The sequence below is a fragment of the Purpureocillium takamizusanense genome, chromosome 2 (assembly GCF_022605165.1).
Source record: "Purpureocillium takamizusanense chromosome 2, complete sequence".
Classification (NCBI taxonomy): Eukaryota; Fungi; Ascomycota; class Sordariomycetes; order Hypocreales; family Ophiocordycipitaceae; genus Purpureocillium; species Purpureocillium takamizusanense.
The window spans coordinates 165,754-180,431 of record NC_063069.1 but is presented as its reverse complement, the minus strand read 5'-3'; the positions used below and the strand labels follow the sequence as shown (position 1 = coordinate 180,431).

The 14,678-nt window shown below is 54.7% G+C and overlaps 5 protein-coding genes across 5 annotated transcripts; 2 read left to right on the top strand and 3 right to left on the bottom strand.

Moving 5' to 3' along the window:
- Window positions 1-290: 290 nt before the first annotated feature.
- On the bottom strand, window positions 291-3,204 carry JDV02_001890 (uncharacterized protein; the record flags this gene model as incomplete). Its single annotated transcript, XM_047982863.1, has 3 exons — window positions 291-2,378; window positions 2,427-2,731; window positions 2,778-3,204. The coding sequence occupies 3 exons, from the start codon at window positions 3,202-3,204 to the stop codon at window positions 363-365; spliced, it is 2,748 nt and encodes a 915-aa protein (XP_047838831.1). The 3' UTR covers window positions 291-362.
- On the top strand, window positions 2,413-4,489 carry JDV02_001889 (uncharacterized protein). Its single transcript, XM_047982862.1, has 5 exons — window positions 2,413-2,901; window positions 2,968-3,908; window positions 3,957-4,056; window positions 4,110-4,309; window positions 4,359-4,489. Exons 2-5 carry the CDS (start codon window positions 3,369-3,371, stop codon window positions 4,467-4,469), a joined length of 951 nt encoding a protein of 316 aa, XP_047838830.1. The 5' UTR covers window positions 2,413-2,901; window positions 2,968-3,368; the 3' UTR covers window positions 4,470-4,489.
- A 390-nt stretch (window positions 4,490-4,879) lies between these two features.
- JDV02_001888 (uncharacterized protein) lies at window positions 4,880-5,724 on the bottom strand. The gene is made up of 4 exons (XM_047982861.1): window positions 5,509-5,724; window positions 5,389-5,456; window positions 5,161-5,338; window positions 4,880-5,106 (listed from the first exon to the last, which is right to left on the bottom strand). The coding sequence occupies exons 1-4, from the start codon at window positions 5,630-5,632 to the stop codon at window positions 5,003-5,005; spliced, it is 474 nt and encodes a 157-aa protein (XP_047838829.1). The 5' UTR covers window positions 5,633-5,724; the 3' UTR covers window positions 4,880-5,002.
- Window positions 5,725-5,852: 128 nt separating this feature from the next.
- Window positions 5,853-6,766, bottom strand: JDV02_001887 (uncharacterized protein). Its single transcript, XM_047982860.1, has 2 exons — window positions 6,267-6,766; window positions 5,853-6,211 (listed from the first exon to the last, which is right to left on the bottom strand). Exon 1 carries the CDS (start codon window positions 6,762-6,764, stop codon window positions 6,327-6,329), a length of 438 nt encoding a protein of 145 aa, XP_047838828.1. The 5' UTR covers window positions 6,765-6,766; the 3' UTR covers window positions 5,853-6,211; window positions 6,267-6,326.
- Window positions 6,767-7,982: 1,216 nt separating this feature from the next.
- JDV02_001886 (uncharacterized protein) lies at window positions 7,983-12,857 on the top strand (the record flags this gene model as incomplete). Its single annotated transcript, XM_047982859.1, has 5 exons — window positions 7,983-8,893; window positions 8,993-8,997; window positions 9,049-9,115; window positions 9,198-10,746; window positions 10,800-12,857. 5 exons carry the CDS (start codon window positions 7,983-7,985, stop codon window positions 12,855-12,857), a joined length of 4,590 nt encoding a protein of 1,529 aa, XP_047838827.1.
- Between the last annotated feature and the right edge of the window lie 1,821 nt (window positions 12,858-14,678).

The following is a 14,678-nucleotide window of genomic DNA, read 5'->3' as shown; positions in this document are numbered from 1 at the left end:
GCGTGGCAGCCTAGGTTGACGCACCGGGGCCATCACGAGCCGAAGCTTGTCCGCTGGCGAGACTCTTCGTTTGTGACGATTGTCTTGCACATGGCACGTCGCAAGTCCATAGAAGACACAGGATGGCTGGCCACTGCACGAGTGAAGAGGCAGACGCTGTTAGGCCGCCGCCGTCATAGGCTTTGTCAAGCTTGAGCTGCCCAGCTCCAGCACGTGAAGTCGGAGGTACATTTGCATGTTCATCTAAGGGCACAGGCGCACCAGCAGGTGCATCGAAGGACGCAGGCAAATTCGTACAAGCCAGTATGATTGCACGCTAATAGTTCTACGCCTCATCGCCGAAGCGGAACCTCGTATCACTTCTAGCCCTTTCTTCTTATCCTCCTTCTCGTTTGCTCCTCCTCAACATCCACAAGCCTCACTTTCCTGACCGCAGTGCCAGCTTGGGACACGTCCCGCAAGACAATAGTATTAGTCCCACTTGTCGTTACCCTCTCGAAGCAGTTCTTAGGCGCCAGATTGCTTCCATGCGTATCATACAGGCAGAAATTCTTCCTCACGTACTTTCCTGCGAGCCGACGCACCGGTGATGGATCAGCAGGATCAACATCGAGAGTATCAACAACCTTCAGATTGCCGTTTGGTTCGAGCAGTTTGAAATCGATACGAATAGTCGTCGGCAAAATAATAGCCCTATGTTCTACGTTTGCCACGTCCACATCCGTTGTGGCTGGTGCATCTTCAAGGAGCCTCCCGAATGAAAACCGGGTTATCCTGTTCGGCCGGCTCTGCCCCATGCCTGTTCCCAGAGAAGCTTGCGGGGTCTCGGTCTGCAGACTGTCTTGATCCCGGCGTTCCTCAGTCTCAGGCAGATGGTCGTTCCGCAGTACCAGTGCCATTTCGGTGCGCTGTCTCTCTTCTTCCTCGCGTGCCCTTTCTGTCAAGCGATCCAGGATCCTCTCTTGTTCCTGCCGCATATCCTCTAGCTGTCGCAGTTTGGCGCGTTGTTCCTCTTCTTGTGCCGCAAGTTGCCGCAGCAGGGCCTCCTTCTCCTCGATACTGGTACGTAGCTCTTGCTCCTGTCTCGCGAGCGGCAACAACAGCGTCTGCCTCTCCTCAATCTTGGCCTGCTCTGCGGCAAGCAGTGATTTGAGGCGATCAAGCTTCGCCTGCTCATCCTCGATATGTTCTCGTAGCCGCTGCAGCTCGTTGCTCTGCTCGTCATTGAGATGCGAATTGTCCTGCGGCTCGTCCAGCTCGGGATCAAGGGCTCGCTGAATGAGAGCTCTGTTCAACTCCACACGATTGGACACGTCCAACGGTTGCGATGTCTGGTCGGTCATGGGCTCCTCTCGGTTTCCCGTTTGGTGGTCTGCAACGCATCCCTCGGTCGCTGGAGGCTGTCCAAAGTAAGCCAAATACACCGACCTTCTAACAAATAGCGAACAAACGTCGGTCTGATCTGACCCTACTGCTTCGTCCAGCTTGGGAAAGAACAACCGTGCTTTGTCTTCTCCATGGTTCAGGTCGTGGGGTATTCCGTATCGATTTGGGGCTTGCACTCGCACGCCGGTTTCGGCATCTTCTGGCGCCTCGGTGCTTATGGGAACGGCTTCCGCGAATATATTGACTATTTGTTGGATGTGCTGCTCACGATTTGCGTACTGAAACCGTGTTGGCTTTCGGGCAGCAAGCAGGGCCTGTTCCGCAATCGCCCTGTCTGGCGATGCCTGCAATATGATGTTGATCTTCTCTGATTCGAAACCAAGTCGTGAAGCAAGCGAAGCGAAGTCATACAGTGCACTTTCGTCTGGTCTCGTCCGCGCTTTTGCCAGCCGATCTTTCTTGTGCGCATCAGTTGGCAGGTCTTGATATAAACGGAACGCAGCAAGCCAAAGCTGACGTACTCCTAGGTCAAATCTCAGTGCCTCATCGCCAGCAATAGTTCCAAAGCTTCCATCTGAGATCTGAATTACGCACCGATCGCTCCGCTGTTCGGCGTCTGTGAACATGTCTTCCAACCGGCTTGCAATGGTGTCTCGTGGTCCAGGGTCCACAATCTTCTTCATACACTCCGCAGCGCATGCCAGAAACTTGCGGTCCTCGAAGAATGTGAACAGTGATGGTATCAACTGCGTGCAGGAGCTGGCGCAAATTCTGGGCCACATGGCCTCGCGCTGTTCCTGCGAAAGATTGCAGAAAATTTGGCCGCTTTTCAGCTTTGCGAGCAAGTCATCATGATCTGACCTGCAGGCTCCTGGGGCCTTACCCTGCAGAGCCTCAACCGTTGCTTTGTCAATTTGGCGCATGCTCTCGTGGTCGCCGCTGCAAAGTTCTGTCCACCATTTGCGTATGTGCCTTAGGTAGAAAATGTTTGGCTACACAGGGTTAGCTTCAGCTCGATGGGTGAGATGTTATTGGATTACCTCGTCACATTTCATGGGTATCATCTGGTGGACGACGCTGAGGCGCATACCTCCCAACAGCGCGGGGATAATCAGCAGGTCATCGAAAGCGGCCGCGTACTTGCGGTGACGACACAACTGATCAAAATTTTTCCGACGATTCTCCGACACTGCCAATCGTCCAAGCCACAGCCTTTCAAAGAACAAGTTCTCTTCGCCGCCAATTCCTTGGTACTCCCTAATCTTGTAGTATATCTCGCCGTCGCTAGGGGCTTTGTGATAGTCGTAGTCCTCTACCAGCATGCGCTTCAGGTCGTCGCTCAGATCTGCTACACGTCAGCATGGCACACCTCATCCCCCCGAATGACGCACCGTCCAGGAATAGGTCCACCACCCAGCGCTTGTTCGCGCCCTCCAGCACCTCATCGGCCGCCGAAAGACGGTCGCAGCCTTGAACACATTCCAGTTTAATACCCGGAGGCAACTCAAGTCGAGGGTAGGGTAGAGTATCCGTCGCTAGTCGTGCGGCTGTGAGGTCGGTGCCGGCTAATGCTGCTTCAAGGTCTTGGGGCCTAATGATAGCCTTCGCATGATGGCGAGTATCTTCCTGACGACAACCGCGCTCCTCCCGAAATATCCTCTTCAGCGATTCGGCATTTTTACTTTGCGAAGCGGCTTCCGTCCGGACCCTATCACGAAACTGCAAAGATGATACTCTGATGCTGGCGGTTCCGCAGTATTTTGCGCGTCGTTCGTCCTCGAGTCGGCGATTCGCCTCCACAAAGGTGTTCCTGGCCATTGCCACGATGAAGGAGGGAACGGCTGCGGAACAAGCGCAGCGGTGTTGCGAAAGCTGATGACATTTATATGCTTATGCTGTAACCAGAAGGCAGCAGAAGACGGACGACGGCTAGACATAGCCATATGCGGCTTTCAGGACTTGCTGCGCATACCTGTCTTTAAATGCCCTCCAACCCTCCCCCACTGCCAACCTTTACAATCGTCAGTCCTCATTGCTTTGCTATAGGCCGAGTGACAACCATGGGCCACGAAAAAATGCCCTCGAATACTCAGAATCGATTGCAAAAACTACGCTCTCAAGGTCACGTTGACCCGTCGATCCGTGTCGAGCCTCTACGGACTGTCGAAGCCAGCCGAGACGGCAAAAGTGCGATGGAGAGCGTTCCAATCAAGGCTTGTCTTCCATGGAATGCCTATGAAGTCATCTACGCGCTGCACCTGGGAGACAATGGTCCGGTGGTCGTTGCCGAAAGAAGGGGAATATCGTTCGACGTCGTGGATATTGGATGCTTTGAGGCCCTTAGCGACGACCAGATAAGGATGCTCAAGGCCATCCAACACCCGAATTTTGTCACGGTGCACGAGATATATCGCGCGGAGACCAAATGCTACGTTGCGTACGAACATATGCCTCGGTCCCTTGAAGAAGTAGCAGGAAACCCCTACCTCAGCAGTGATAGGCTTGCCGCTATTGTAGGACAAGTAAGGCGACTTCTCGCTGCCTCAATGACGGTCGCTAACAATCAGCAGATTGTCGTAGCGTTAGCGTATCTGGAGGGAAAGGGACTGCAGCATGGGCATCTTGCTTCATCCCGCATATTGTTGCACCCAAGTGGCACAGTCAAGCTCGGTACTTAATGCCCGTGCTCTTGGTCAAAGCACATTCGCTAATGAGGCCCCCAGGGAACCAAGAAGATTGTACACCAAATACTTCTACAAAAGACATCAGGGATGTTGGCCTTGTCATGATGGAGCTAATGGAAGGCGATGATGTTAAGGATGGGACAACGATCGGGCTGGATCATCCTGAAAGATGGACTGACAGCGCCATAGAGTTTCTCAGTGCCACGACGTCGGCCTCGTCAGTCAGCGAGCTTCTAGAGGTATAAACACTGTCTTCTGTGGCATTTACTCCACACTAACCCTCCTCAGCACCCATTCCTTCGTTCGTGGCACAAAGCGAAGCTGAAAGGATTGGCATCATTCGTGATGGCATGGACCAGACCAGACTATGAGTACTTAGGGTGGCAGAACAAGCTGTAGACTCTATGAGGGGGATGGTATGGCCCTGCGCAACGCCATGCTTCGATCCAGGGCATTGTAGAGGCGAAGGGGCGGGGGGCGGGGTGGTGGTTTATCGGCAATAATTGGTTTGGACATGGCGACATAGTGTATGTGATCGGCTGGTACGTAGGAGGACTTCAGGACCTTGCTCGACACATCGGGGGCACATCTCTTGCAACGCCACTAGATCTGTGTCGCACAGCGTTCCTACCCACTGTAGGTGCAGCGGCCTGCCAGGCCGCTCCACGGCCTGAACCTGGCGACGCGACGCTTTGCAGGGGCTACACGGTTCCCATGCACCTTCCGATGGAGCTTGTGGCCCTCAACTTCTCACCAAGTGGCATGATGCCAGCCGAAATCCTTGTCGTATTGGCTGGAGATCTGTGATGGGCTAATATTAGTACTCATGATTGCTACTACATGGCTTTATGGCCCGGGCTGGAAATCATTCAACAGCATGCATCGCCGGCACCAACTCTGCCAAGTACTATCAGTTGTGTGCGTCCTGAACTCTATTGACATGGCTGGTAATCCAACTCCACCAACTCCACCTTCTCTGCTATATACCCTCGCACGACGCTTCGCAGGTCGGTCCTGACTTCCAACGACGCCGAAACTCCTCAGGAATTAGCAGTGATGCCCCACAGTGTATCTCGATGCTTAGACTCACCAGTGACGATCATGTCCTCACGAACCTTGGCTTCTTCTTGAACCCGCTTAATATACTTGCCTGCCACCTCATCGCGTAGAATAGTACCCCAATGAGGCAGACCCTTGATGACATTGGCGCGAGGACTAATCTTATCATCTCGCTTCACGTGCTCAACATAGACGGATATTTGAAGGATCTTACGGATGGTAAGCAACAAGCCAAGAAGCACGGATCGTGGGCTCTCACATAACCGTCATCCAAGGTGTCATCGTCGAGGGCGTTGTTGAGCAGTCGTTCAATAGCAAGCGGTAAGTCTAGCAGTGTGAGGAAAGCGGTTGTAGGTCACGACTCATTGTTTGCACTCACCGGGTGATTTCAGCTTCCACACCAAGTGTATCCTGCGTGTCCGAATTCTACGGCTATTATAGCCATGTAAGAGCCGCTTCAAGTACGGCAGCTGTGCGGCAATACCGAAGCCGCTCGCGACCATGAGAACGACCCCATACTCTCCCACTGGCACACTTATACCGTACGGGCCGGTAAAGATTGCTGGGCAGGTGGATTGTTGGTCTGTTTTGTTACGGATCAGTAGCTGCTTTGTGAGCCCCCGTCGAGGTTCAATTAGGAGGTCCAGGGACGACTGTGGGGCGTCCGACCAAGATGCTACTACGAAAGGGTGGCTCTGAAATAAGGACTGGAGGGTTGTGGCCGGCATGAATAGTGAGAGGTTAATGTGCTGTCCAGCTTTGACAACAAGAGGCCGTGTCAGCACTATGGTCACGATGATGACGTCGCGAGACTGAGTGATAGTGGCTCTGGAGAAGCCGCGGGATAGAAAGGCGTTTCGACGGAGCGCTAGGAGGCCGGTAAGGATGCTGGAAAGTCCGCATATACCTAGCAGTGAGTAGAGATAGACGTGTGGCATCAACCGCTTGTCGTCAAGGTGCACCCAAAGGCCGTACAAGAATAGGACCGCCAGGCTCTGATGAAGGCGCAGGAATAGTTCGTAGCACTGCCGCTTAAAGAGCGGGACGGACAGGACGACAAGGGCCCCCAATGATGACGCTGACTTGAATCCGGTCGGTCAGCATACACCGGAGACGACCTCGAACGGGGTCACTTACCACGAGGCCCCATAAGTTCTCCGGCTTTTCCAAAGGAAACGGGCGGCGGTCAACCTGGATTCAAATGACGTGAAACACCAGTAGCAGTGAGGCCATGACAGCCACTGTGGCATGCAGACGACGCACGGGCCGCCACCTCAGCCCCAGTGCATTTGACACGGCATCTAGGCTTGGTGACGCGAACAGAAGCACCATATGTATCAGCGAGAGACTAGCTGCGCGCAGCCCTGCTGCGGCAAGATCGCTACTCTTGAAGTACACGCAGAAAATTGTTACGCCGAGATAGGCAAGCAAGGCCAATACGTCCGCGCGACTCCAATCTATGAGGATCCGTTGTCCAAAAGCCGGGCGGTAGACGAGATATTTTAGAACAGGAACCCGAACAAGGTTCCTAAAATGCTTCAATTCGGAGCGAAAATGAATGCAGGCGAGGAGGAAGGCTACGGCGCAAATTGCGAGCGAGTATGCCACAAGGACGTGGGAGCTGATGTCACGCATAGCGATGTGTTGCGAAGCATTGTCACAGAGGTGCGGTATGAAGGGGCCTATTTATACAGGCATTGCCCAACTACGCTACCGCGGCAACTGGAGTCAACTGGATTGCGCCCAAAGAGCGGCTGCTCTCAGCGAGCGACCCACCATGCCGAATGTTACTGTATGCTGTCCGGCTATGGCGAGAGAACACCGAGGGGCTTGGGAAATATTTTTGAACCCGAAGTGCCATTGTAATACAGTAGTGTTCTTCAGATGTGTGCTGTGGTATTTGTGCAGCTTGCAGGTTGCGACGCTCAGTGGTAATCCGCAATTGATACCGAGCAATTGATGCCGAGCTTGCCCCCCTCTGGTGGCCAGGCGGGCTGGGTGGACCGACCGATCGGTCCACAATGAGCCAGATTCGCGGCCTTGAGTGGCTCGACGCCGTCGCACGCCTTTAAGGGTCAAAAAGCCTACCCGGGCGGATGTCGAAGCCGTCTTCACGTCGACCCAATCTTGGAGCTTTCGGCAGTTTGTCGTCTTGAGATCATTGCTACACTCTCGGCCGTTTTCAGTTTCACCCTGATAGACACAGAAAATATTTCCACGCGCGCCAGTTGTAGATGTTACTTTCCTTGTGAGCCACAAAGAGTGGCTGGTGACTGTGCAATTATCAACTGTTTAATATGGTGGCCTAGACGACCCACCCTGCTAGGCAGCAGCGGTCGATGTGTCATCGCTGCTGCCCCTTGGGTGCCTGATGCCGTGTGCTGTGGTTCGACGGCGACACCATCCGGTCTGACAACAAGCCGATCGCCTGAGCCTCGCCATCTCTTGTCGTTGTTATTTTCAACACTTCTGTTTCGATCCGTCTCATGATCTAAAGTACTACACGTAAACCGGAAGCCGACGAAGCGGACGGAAGAAGCCAAGCCCGACCGGTATACCACATTCCCGGCCGAACATACTCGAATCTAGGAAGGCGCCGTCGAATTGTGGCCGCCGACGTGAACGTCGCGTGTTGGCTCACCTGTGTCACAGTCCGGGCCATCGCAAAAGGATATACCGATTGGTGCATAAATTTACAGATTATCTGCGTAATATGCAGGAAGGCTGCGTGATGGTTAGCCGCACCATAGCCCCGCTCACCGGGTCTCAGGCGAGTCGTCATGCAGTGAACTCGTTCAGTTATCATTTCCCATCCAACATGCGTCCCGTCCTGCCCACCCAGATCCCTTAACTATGACGATACTAGACGATACGAGCCTCTACACCGTAGGATGGATTGCTGCTCTTCCGATCGAGCGCGCTGCGGCGACCGCTTTACTCGACGAACGGCACGAAACACCGCACGGATTCAACCAGCATCAGTCTGACACGAATGCGTATACGTGGGGCCGAGTTGGCGAGCACAACATTGTCATAGCGTCGCTTCCTGCGGGTGTTTATGGGACGACATCAGCAGCGACGACTGCGTTGAACCTCCTGTCGTCTCTGCCCCAAATCAGAATCGGACTGCTGGTCGGAATTGGCGGAGCAGTTGCTCGACCGGACCAGGGTCGCGACATCCGTCTGGGCGATGTTGTCGTTAGCCAACCCGAGGGAACTGAGGGGGGTGTTGTTCAGTATGACCTAGGAAAGGCTACGTCGAACGACTCATGGGAGCGAAAAGGCTCTCTGAACATGCCTCCGCCAGTTCTCCTCCATGCGCTGGCGAGCTTGCAGGCCGAGCACGAGATTTCACCGACAAAGGTTCCCGATCTCCTCCGCGGCATGTGGGCCGCCAATCCCCAGATGACAAAGCCCAAACCAAATGCCCCTGCCTATGTCCATCAGGGCCTCGACAATGATAGGCCCTTCATGTCGACGTACGACCATGCTGGCGGCGGTACTTGCCAGATGTGCGACGTATCCAAAGAAGTCCAGCGCAATCAACGCGACACGACAGATCCATATATCCACTATGGAGTCATTGCTTCTGGACACAGCCTGATCAAGGATGCCATCGCTCGCGACAGGATTGCAGACGACCTTGGGAGGAAGTGCGTTTGTTTTGAGATGGAGGCTGCTGGTCTGATGAACCACTTTCCTTGCCTTGTGATTAGGGGAATCTGCGACTACGCTGATTCGCACAAGAACGATCGGTGGCAGCGGTATGCCTCTGCCACCGCAGCTGCATACGCGAAGGAGCTTCTTGGATTTGTCCCAGCCAAACAAGTTCAGGCTACCCCTCGCGCTGTTGACACCCTTAGATCCAGTTAGTTTGTCAGTTAGAGAGAGTTTTGCCGCATCGTCTAACAAAAGCAAGTCTGTGAAGATGTGAAGAATATTCAATCCGTCACGGCCAAGGTGAAGGAAGGAGTACAAGACGTGCGGTGAGTCTATTACTTGACGATATTTACACTGGATCTCCGACTGCGTCAGATGGCCGAGATAGCTAACGTTGTGTTTGATTAGCGCCATCGTTTGCGATATCGATCAGAGAAACAAAGACGACAAGGATCAGAAGTGTATGCGACACCTGTACGTGACAGACCCCCGCGAGGATAAGAAGCGAATCCAAGAAGCAAAGGGCCGCCTGCTCAAGGGTTGTTACGGCTGGATTCTTGACCACGCCGACTTCCAGCGATTTCGCGAGGATTCGCAAAGCCGGCTGCTCTGGATCAAGGGCGACCCTGGTAAGGGCAAGACTATGCTCCTTTGCGGCATCATCGACGAGCTAGAGAAGCGAACCAACAATTTGCTGTCCTATTTCTTCTGCCAGGCCACAGAGACTCAACTGAGCGATGCGGTGTCTGTGCTGCGAGGCCTCATCTATCTGCTCATCGACCGACAACGATCGCTCATCTCGTATGTCCGTTCCAAGCATGATGTTACTGGCGAGAAGCTCTTCCAGGGCAGTAATGTCTGGTTTTCTCTGGTCGAGATACTCAGGGAGATGCTCCAGGATCCGACTTTGAAAGACGCCATCTTGATTGTCGACGCCCTTGATGAGTGCACCGAACGAGCCCAGCTTCTTGATTTCATCATTCAATCGTCGACATTTCCGTCCCACATCAAGTGGATCATAGCCAGTCGCAATTGGCTAGATATTGAGGAAAAACTTGACAGCGCGGAACAGAAGGTCAGATTGCAACTCGAGTTGAACAAGGATTCAATCTCCAAAGCCGTCGACACGTACATTGGACACAAGGTGGAGGAACTGGCCGGCCTCAAGAATTACGACAGTGAAACAAAAGAAACTGTTCGACGCCATTTGGCTGCCAATGCCGACGGCACCTTTCTTTGGGTAGCCTTGGTCTGTAAAGGGCTTGCAGATACCGCGGTAGTCCGAAAACGGCACACCCTTTCAAAGTTGAAGTTATTCCCACCAGGACTCGATCTCCTCTACGAGCGCATGATGGAACAAATCTCTGGTTCCAATGATGCAAACATTTGCAAGGACATACTGGCTATTACTTCGGTCGTATACCGACCAATAACCTTGGATGAGTTGAAGGTTCTTGTCGAGTCGCTTGAGAAGGAAGACTACAATGACCTGCCACAAATCATCACGTCATGCGGTTCTTTCTTGACTCTTCGAGGAGGTGTCATCTACTTTGTTCATCAGTCAGCGAGGGATTTCCTGCTAAAGAAGGCATACGACGAAATCCTCCCTTCGGGCACCGCACACCGGCACTACGCCATCTTCTCAAGGTCATTGGAAACTCTGTCAAGGACTCTTCGTCGAGACATTTACAACCTGGGCGCCCCAGGGTTTCCCTCTGATCAGATCTCGCTGCCTGACCCCGACCCATTGGCTTCAATACGGTATTCTTGCGTCTACTGGGTTGACCATCTCGTTGCCTGTGAACCCAAGGGAAAGATGAGCGAGGAAACCTTACAAGACGGTGGCGTCGTTCATGACTTCATTAAAAAGAAGTATTTGAATTGGCTAGAGTGTCTGAGTCTCCTACGCAATACGTCAGAGGGAGTTTTGGCAGTGCAGAAGCTCGAAGCTTTAGTAGTGAGTTGCCGCGAATACATGAATACGCTTGAGTCCAGCTAACATGTTCACAGAGAAATGCGAAAGCACAAGAATTGACCACACTACTCCAAGATGCGCGCCGTTTTATTCTTTTTCACAGGAGGGCTATGGAAATCGCTCCATTGCAAGTCTACGCGTCAGCACTTGTGTTTAGTCCCACCCGCAGTCTAATCAGAGAGATCTTTCAGGAAGAAGAGCCACATTGGGTGATCTTGAAACCACGTATGGAATCGGCCTGGAACGCATGCCTGCAAACGCTCGAGGGCCATGGCGATTTCGTGACCTCGGTAGCCTTCTCAGCGGATGGCCAGCTCCTCGCGTCAGGCTCGTCCGATAAGACGGTCAAGGTGTGGGATGCGACAACGGGCGCATGCTTGCAGACGCTCGAGGGCCACGACGATTGGGTGAGGTCGGTGGCCATCTCGACTGATGGCCAGCGCCTCGCGTCAGGCTCGAACGATGGGACAGTCAAGGCGTGGGATGCGGGAACGGGCGCGTGTTTACAGACGCTCGAGGGCCACGACGATTTCGTGATGTCGGTAGTCTTCTCGGCCGATGGCCGGCGCCTCGCCTCGGGCTCGTCCGATCAGACGGTCAAGGTATGGGATGCGACAACGGGCGCGTGTGTGCAGACGCTCGAGGGCCACGACGCTTGGGTGAGGTCGGTGGCCTTCTCGACCGATGGCCAGCGCCTCGCGTCAGGCTCGTCCGATACGACAGTCAAGGTGTGGGATATGGCAACAGGCGCGTGCGCGCAGACGCTCGAGGGCCACGGCGATTTCGTAATGTCGGTAGTCTTCTCGGCTGATGGCCGGCGCCTCGCCTCGGGCTCGTCCGATAAGACGGTCAAGGTATGGGATACGGCAACGGCCGCGTGCGTGCAGACGTTCGAGGGCCACGACCGTTCGGTATTATCGGTGGCCTTCTCGGCCGATAGCCAGCGTCTCGCGTCAGGCTCAGACGACAAGACGGTCAAGGTATGGGATGCGACAACGGCCGCGTGCGTGCAGACGCTCGAGGGCCACGACCGTTCGGTATTATCGGTAGCCTTCTCGGCCGATGGCCAGCGTCTCGCGTCAGGCTCAGACGACAAGACGGTCAAGGTATGGGATGCGACAACGGCCGCGTGTGTGCAGACGCTCGAGAGCCACGACCGTTTGGTGTGGTCGGTGGCCTTCTCGGCCGATGGCCAGCGTCTCGCGTCAGGCTCAGACGACAAGACGGTCAAGGTATGGGATACGTCAACGGGCGCGTGTGTGCAGACGCTCGAGGGCCACGGCGGTTGGGTGAGGTCGGTGGCCTTCTCGGCCGATGGCCAGCGCCTCGCGTCAGGCTCGTCCGATAAGACAGTCAAGGTATGGGATGCGATAACGGGCGCGCGTATGCAGACGCTCGAGGGCCACGACGGTAGGGTGAGGTCGGTGGCCTTCTCGGCCGATAGCCAGCGCCTCGCGTCAGGCTCGGAAGATAAGACAATCAAGGTGTGGGATGTGGCCATGGGCGCGTGCGCGCAGACGCTCGAGGGCCACGACACTTGGGTGTGGTCGGTGGCCTTCTCGGCCGATGGCCAGCGCCTCGCGTCAGGCTCGTACGATACGACGGTCAAGGTGTGGGATACGACAACGGGCGCGTGTGTGCAGACGCTCGAGGGCCACGGCGGCTGGGTGTGGTCGGTAGCCTTCTCGGCCGATGGCCAGCGCCTCGCGTCAGGCTCGTCCGATAAGACAGTCAAGGTGTGGGACGCGGCAACGGGCGCTTGCGTGCGGACGTTCGAGATTGAGACGGCGATTACCCATCTTTCCTTCGATCAGACTCTCCTCTCTACCAACATTGGCCTTCTGAACCTGAATCTCCAGGCTCTACTGCCTGCCACTAGTCAGTCGACTGACGCAACCGCACGGGGTGTTCGCCATTTTGGCTGGGGTATAAGTACAGACGGTGTATGGATTGTAAATGATGGGAAGAGGATGCTTTGGTTGCCTCCGGAATTTCGTGGGGCGGAAGCGGCTGTGGTGGGATCGACGATTGCTATCGGCTGTCGTTCAGGCCGTGTTCTGGCGATGAAGTTTTCTCAGAGCCACAAACAGTAACCTTTTTCCTGGTCTTGGCAGCGGTCCGTAGAGTTGGTAATGAATGGTTGAATCCACATCTGAAGTCCTTGAAGCTTGGGAAGCAGGAAGCCCGTCTAACAACAATTCGTGTTGAATGTCGGACGTTATGGGAAATGCCAACGTGATTTCTTTGTCTTTAAATTTATTCACTTTGATCTTGCAGGGTCGCAGGGGCGGAGCAAAAGTTCCTCTTGCGCGGACCATGAACATTCTGCATAGCAGCAGGACGGCATGCGTGGTTTCAGAGTGGGTCCTCGACTTGGGAACGGGCAGTGCAGTTCTCTTAGCCATGCCTGTCGGTGGAAGGGCTTGGAGGGTAGAATATCTAATCACACAGTACACAGCCACGCTTGGGCAGGTAACAGCCAAAATCGTCCTTGTCAAGTTCTCTTTTTCTGGTCTAGGGGGTGAAACTGAACTCGGTCTTGTGTGTAACTGTTGACGCGAGTCGACGAAGAGCCAGGACCGGCGGGAGGGTTGGCGCAGCGATCGACGGTAGGGGTGGCCCGTCCCAGTCAAGCCCCGGTATGGAGCGCGATGGGTGGTGCACTCAGGGGTTGACAAATCGTTGAGGCGCCGAGTTACTCTTTTGGAAGGTAGGGGTACCAGCAAGATACGGCCCCAAGGGAAAGGGGCCAGAAGTGGCCCGAGGGCAACCGTGGCTGAGAAACGGCCAATCTCAGCCCATTACCATACAAGGTATTGGCAAGTTCGCGCTTGGTAGTGTGTACTCCCACTGGGGTAGCTTCCGCTAAGCTGGTATTGGCTTGGGGTCTTCACGCCGCACACGGCAGCAGTCCTCCGGCGGCCTTTTGGTGGCAGGGTGACTCGATGCGCCCCCGAAGCTGGAGCACTGGGCGTTTGTCGTGGTAGTGATCACCTCCCCGACGGTCGCGCAAAACAGCGGCCGTTGATCTTGGCAGGGTGACCACTAGGCAGTTTATTGGGCTCTGCTCCGGCCGGAAGTCTGTTAGTTGTTGAGGGTGGCAGAGCGTAACCGTACGCTGCTGTGTGCACGCCCGAACAGACGTCAGACAGCCTGTCCTGGCGTGAACGGATTGTGCTCTACTGGACACAGCAGACGCCGCGACCGCCATGCGTCCTGAGAACAGTCCACTTGGGGCCTATTGACTGTGCCCTCCTTTGGCCACTTCACTTCGTGCATGTCCCAATAGCATGATCCACTAACCTCTGCACAGCAGGGATGGTAGCGAGCAATTGGGCCACAATTGGCGTGCCGCTGCAATGCTCCGATTTTGTGGCAGAGAAGCAGCGACCGAACAATGGGGCCGAATTGATGCGAACTCGAGCCAATTGTCGCCGCATAGCCCGAACCTACAGTAAGAGGAGCGTTATACATCACGACTTGAGGGTTAGCATGTTGTGTGGTGCTACGGTACGGTATCACGGTCGCCCGGGGCGGCTGTTACGTGCCTCATATGCTGTGTGCTGCCAGTTTTGGCTGCTTCCCACACCGTAACTAATACAGCGACCCACGACGCTGCTCTGGAATTCGTGCAACATGACTTGTGCTTCAAATGTCCGCTGCCGTCCATGGTGCGTGGCAAGGTGTTGAACTACGTAGAATACCACAGACACGTCGTCAAGCGTAGCCATGGATCCAGCAACGACCCCGACCAAGCGAGACCGTACAAGCGACAACTTCTCCAGAGCAACGACCCGTCTGTTGAAGCGATGCCATCAAATAAGTCGACGCTACGATGCAGATGTGTATGTTTGTGTGCGACGAAAGCATAGGACGTACGATTACAATTCTACGAGCGACCCTAAGTTTCCAGC

Bases quoted from the DNA above. Each gene is read 5' to 3' on its own strand.
- JDV02_001889 (XM_047982862.1), top strand. From the start codon at position 3,369: ATGCCCTCCAACCCTCCCCCACTGCCAACCTTTACAATCGTCAGTCCT. The intron at 4,057-4,109 runs GTACTTAATGCC...TGAGGCCCCCAG, and splicing joins AAGTGGCACAGTCAAGCTCG to GGAACCAAGAAGATTGTACA. The intron at 4,310-4,358 runs GTATAAACACTG...AACCCTCCTCAG, and splicing joins CAGTCAGCGAGCTTCTAGAG to CACCCATTCCTTCGTTCGTG.
- JDV02_001888 (XM_047982861.1), bottom strand. From the start codon at position 5,632: ATGGTCGCGAGCGGCTTCGGTATTGCCGCACAGCTGCCGTACTTGAAG. The intron at 5,457-5,508 runs GTGAGTGCAAAC...TCACACTGCTAG, and splicing joins GTGGAAGCTGAAATCACCCG to ACTTACCGCTTGCTATTGAA. The intron at 5,339-5,388 runs GTGAGAGCCCAC...ACCATCCGTAAG, and splicing joins ACACCTTGGATGACGGTTAT to ATCCTTCAAATATCCGTCTA.
- JDV02_001887 (XM_047982860.1), bottom strand. From the start codon at position 6,764: ATGCGTGACATCAGCTCCCACGTCCTTGTGGCATACTCGCTCGCAATT.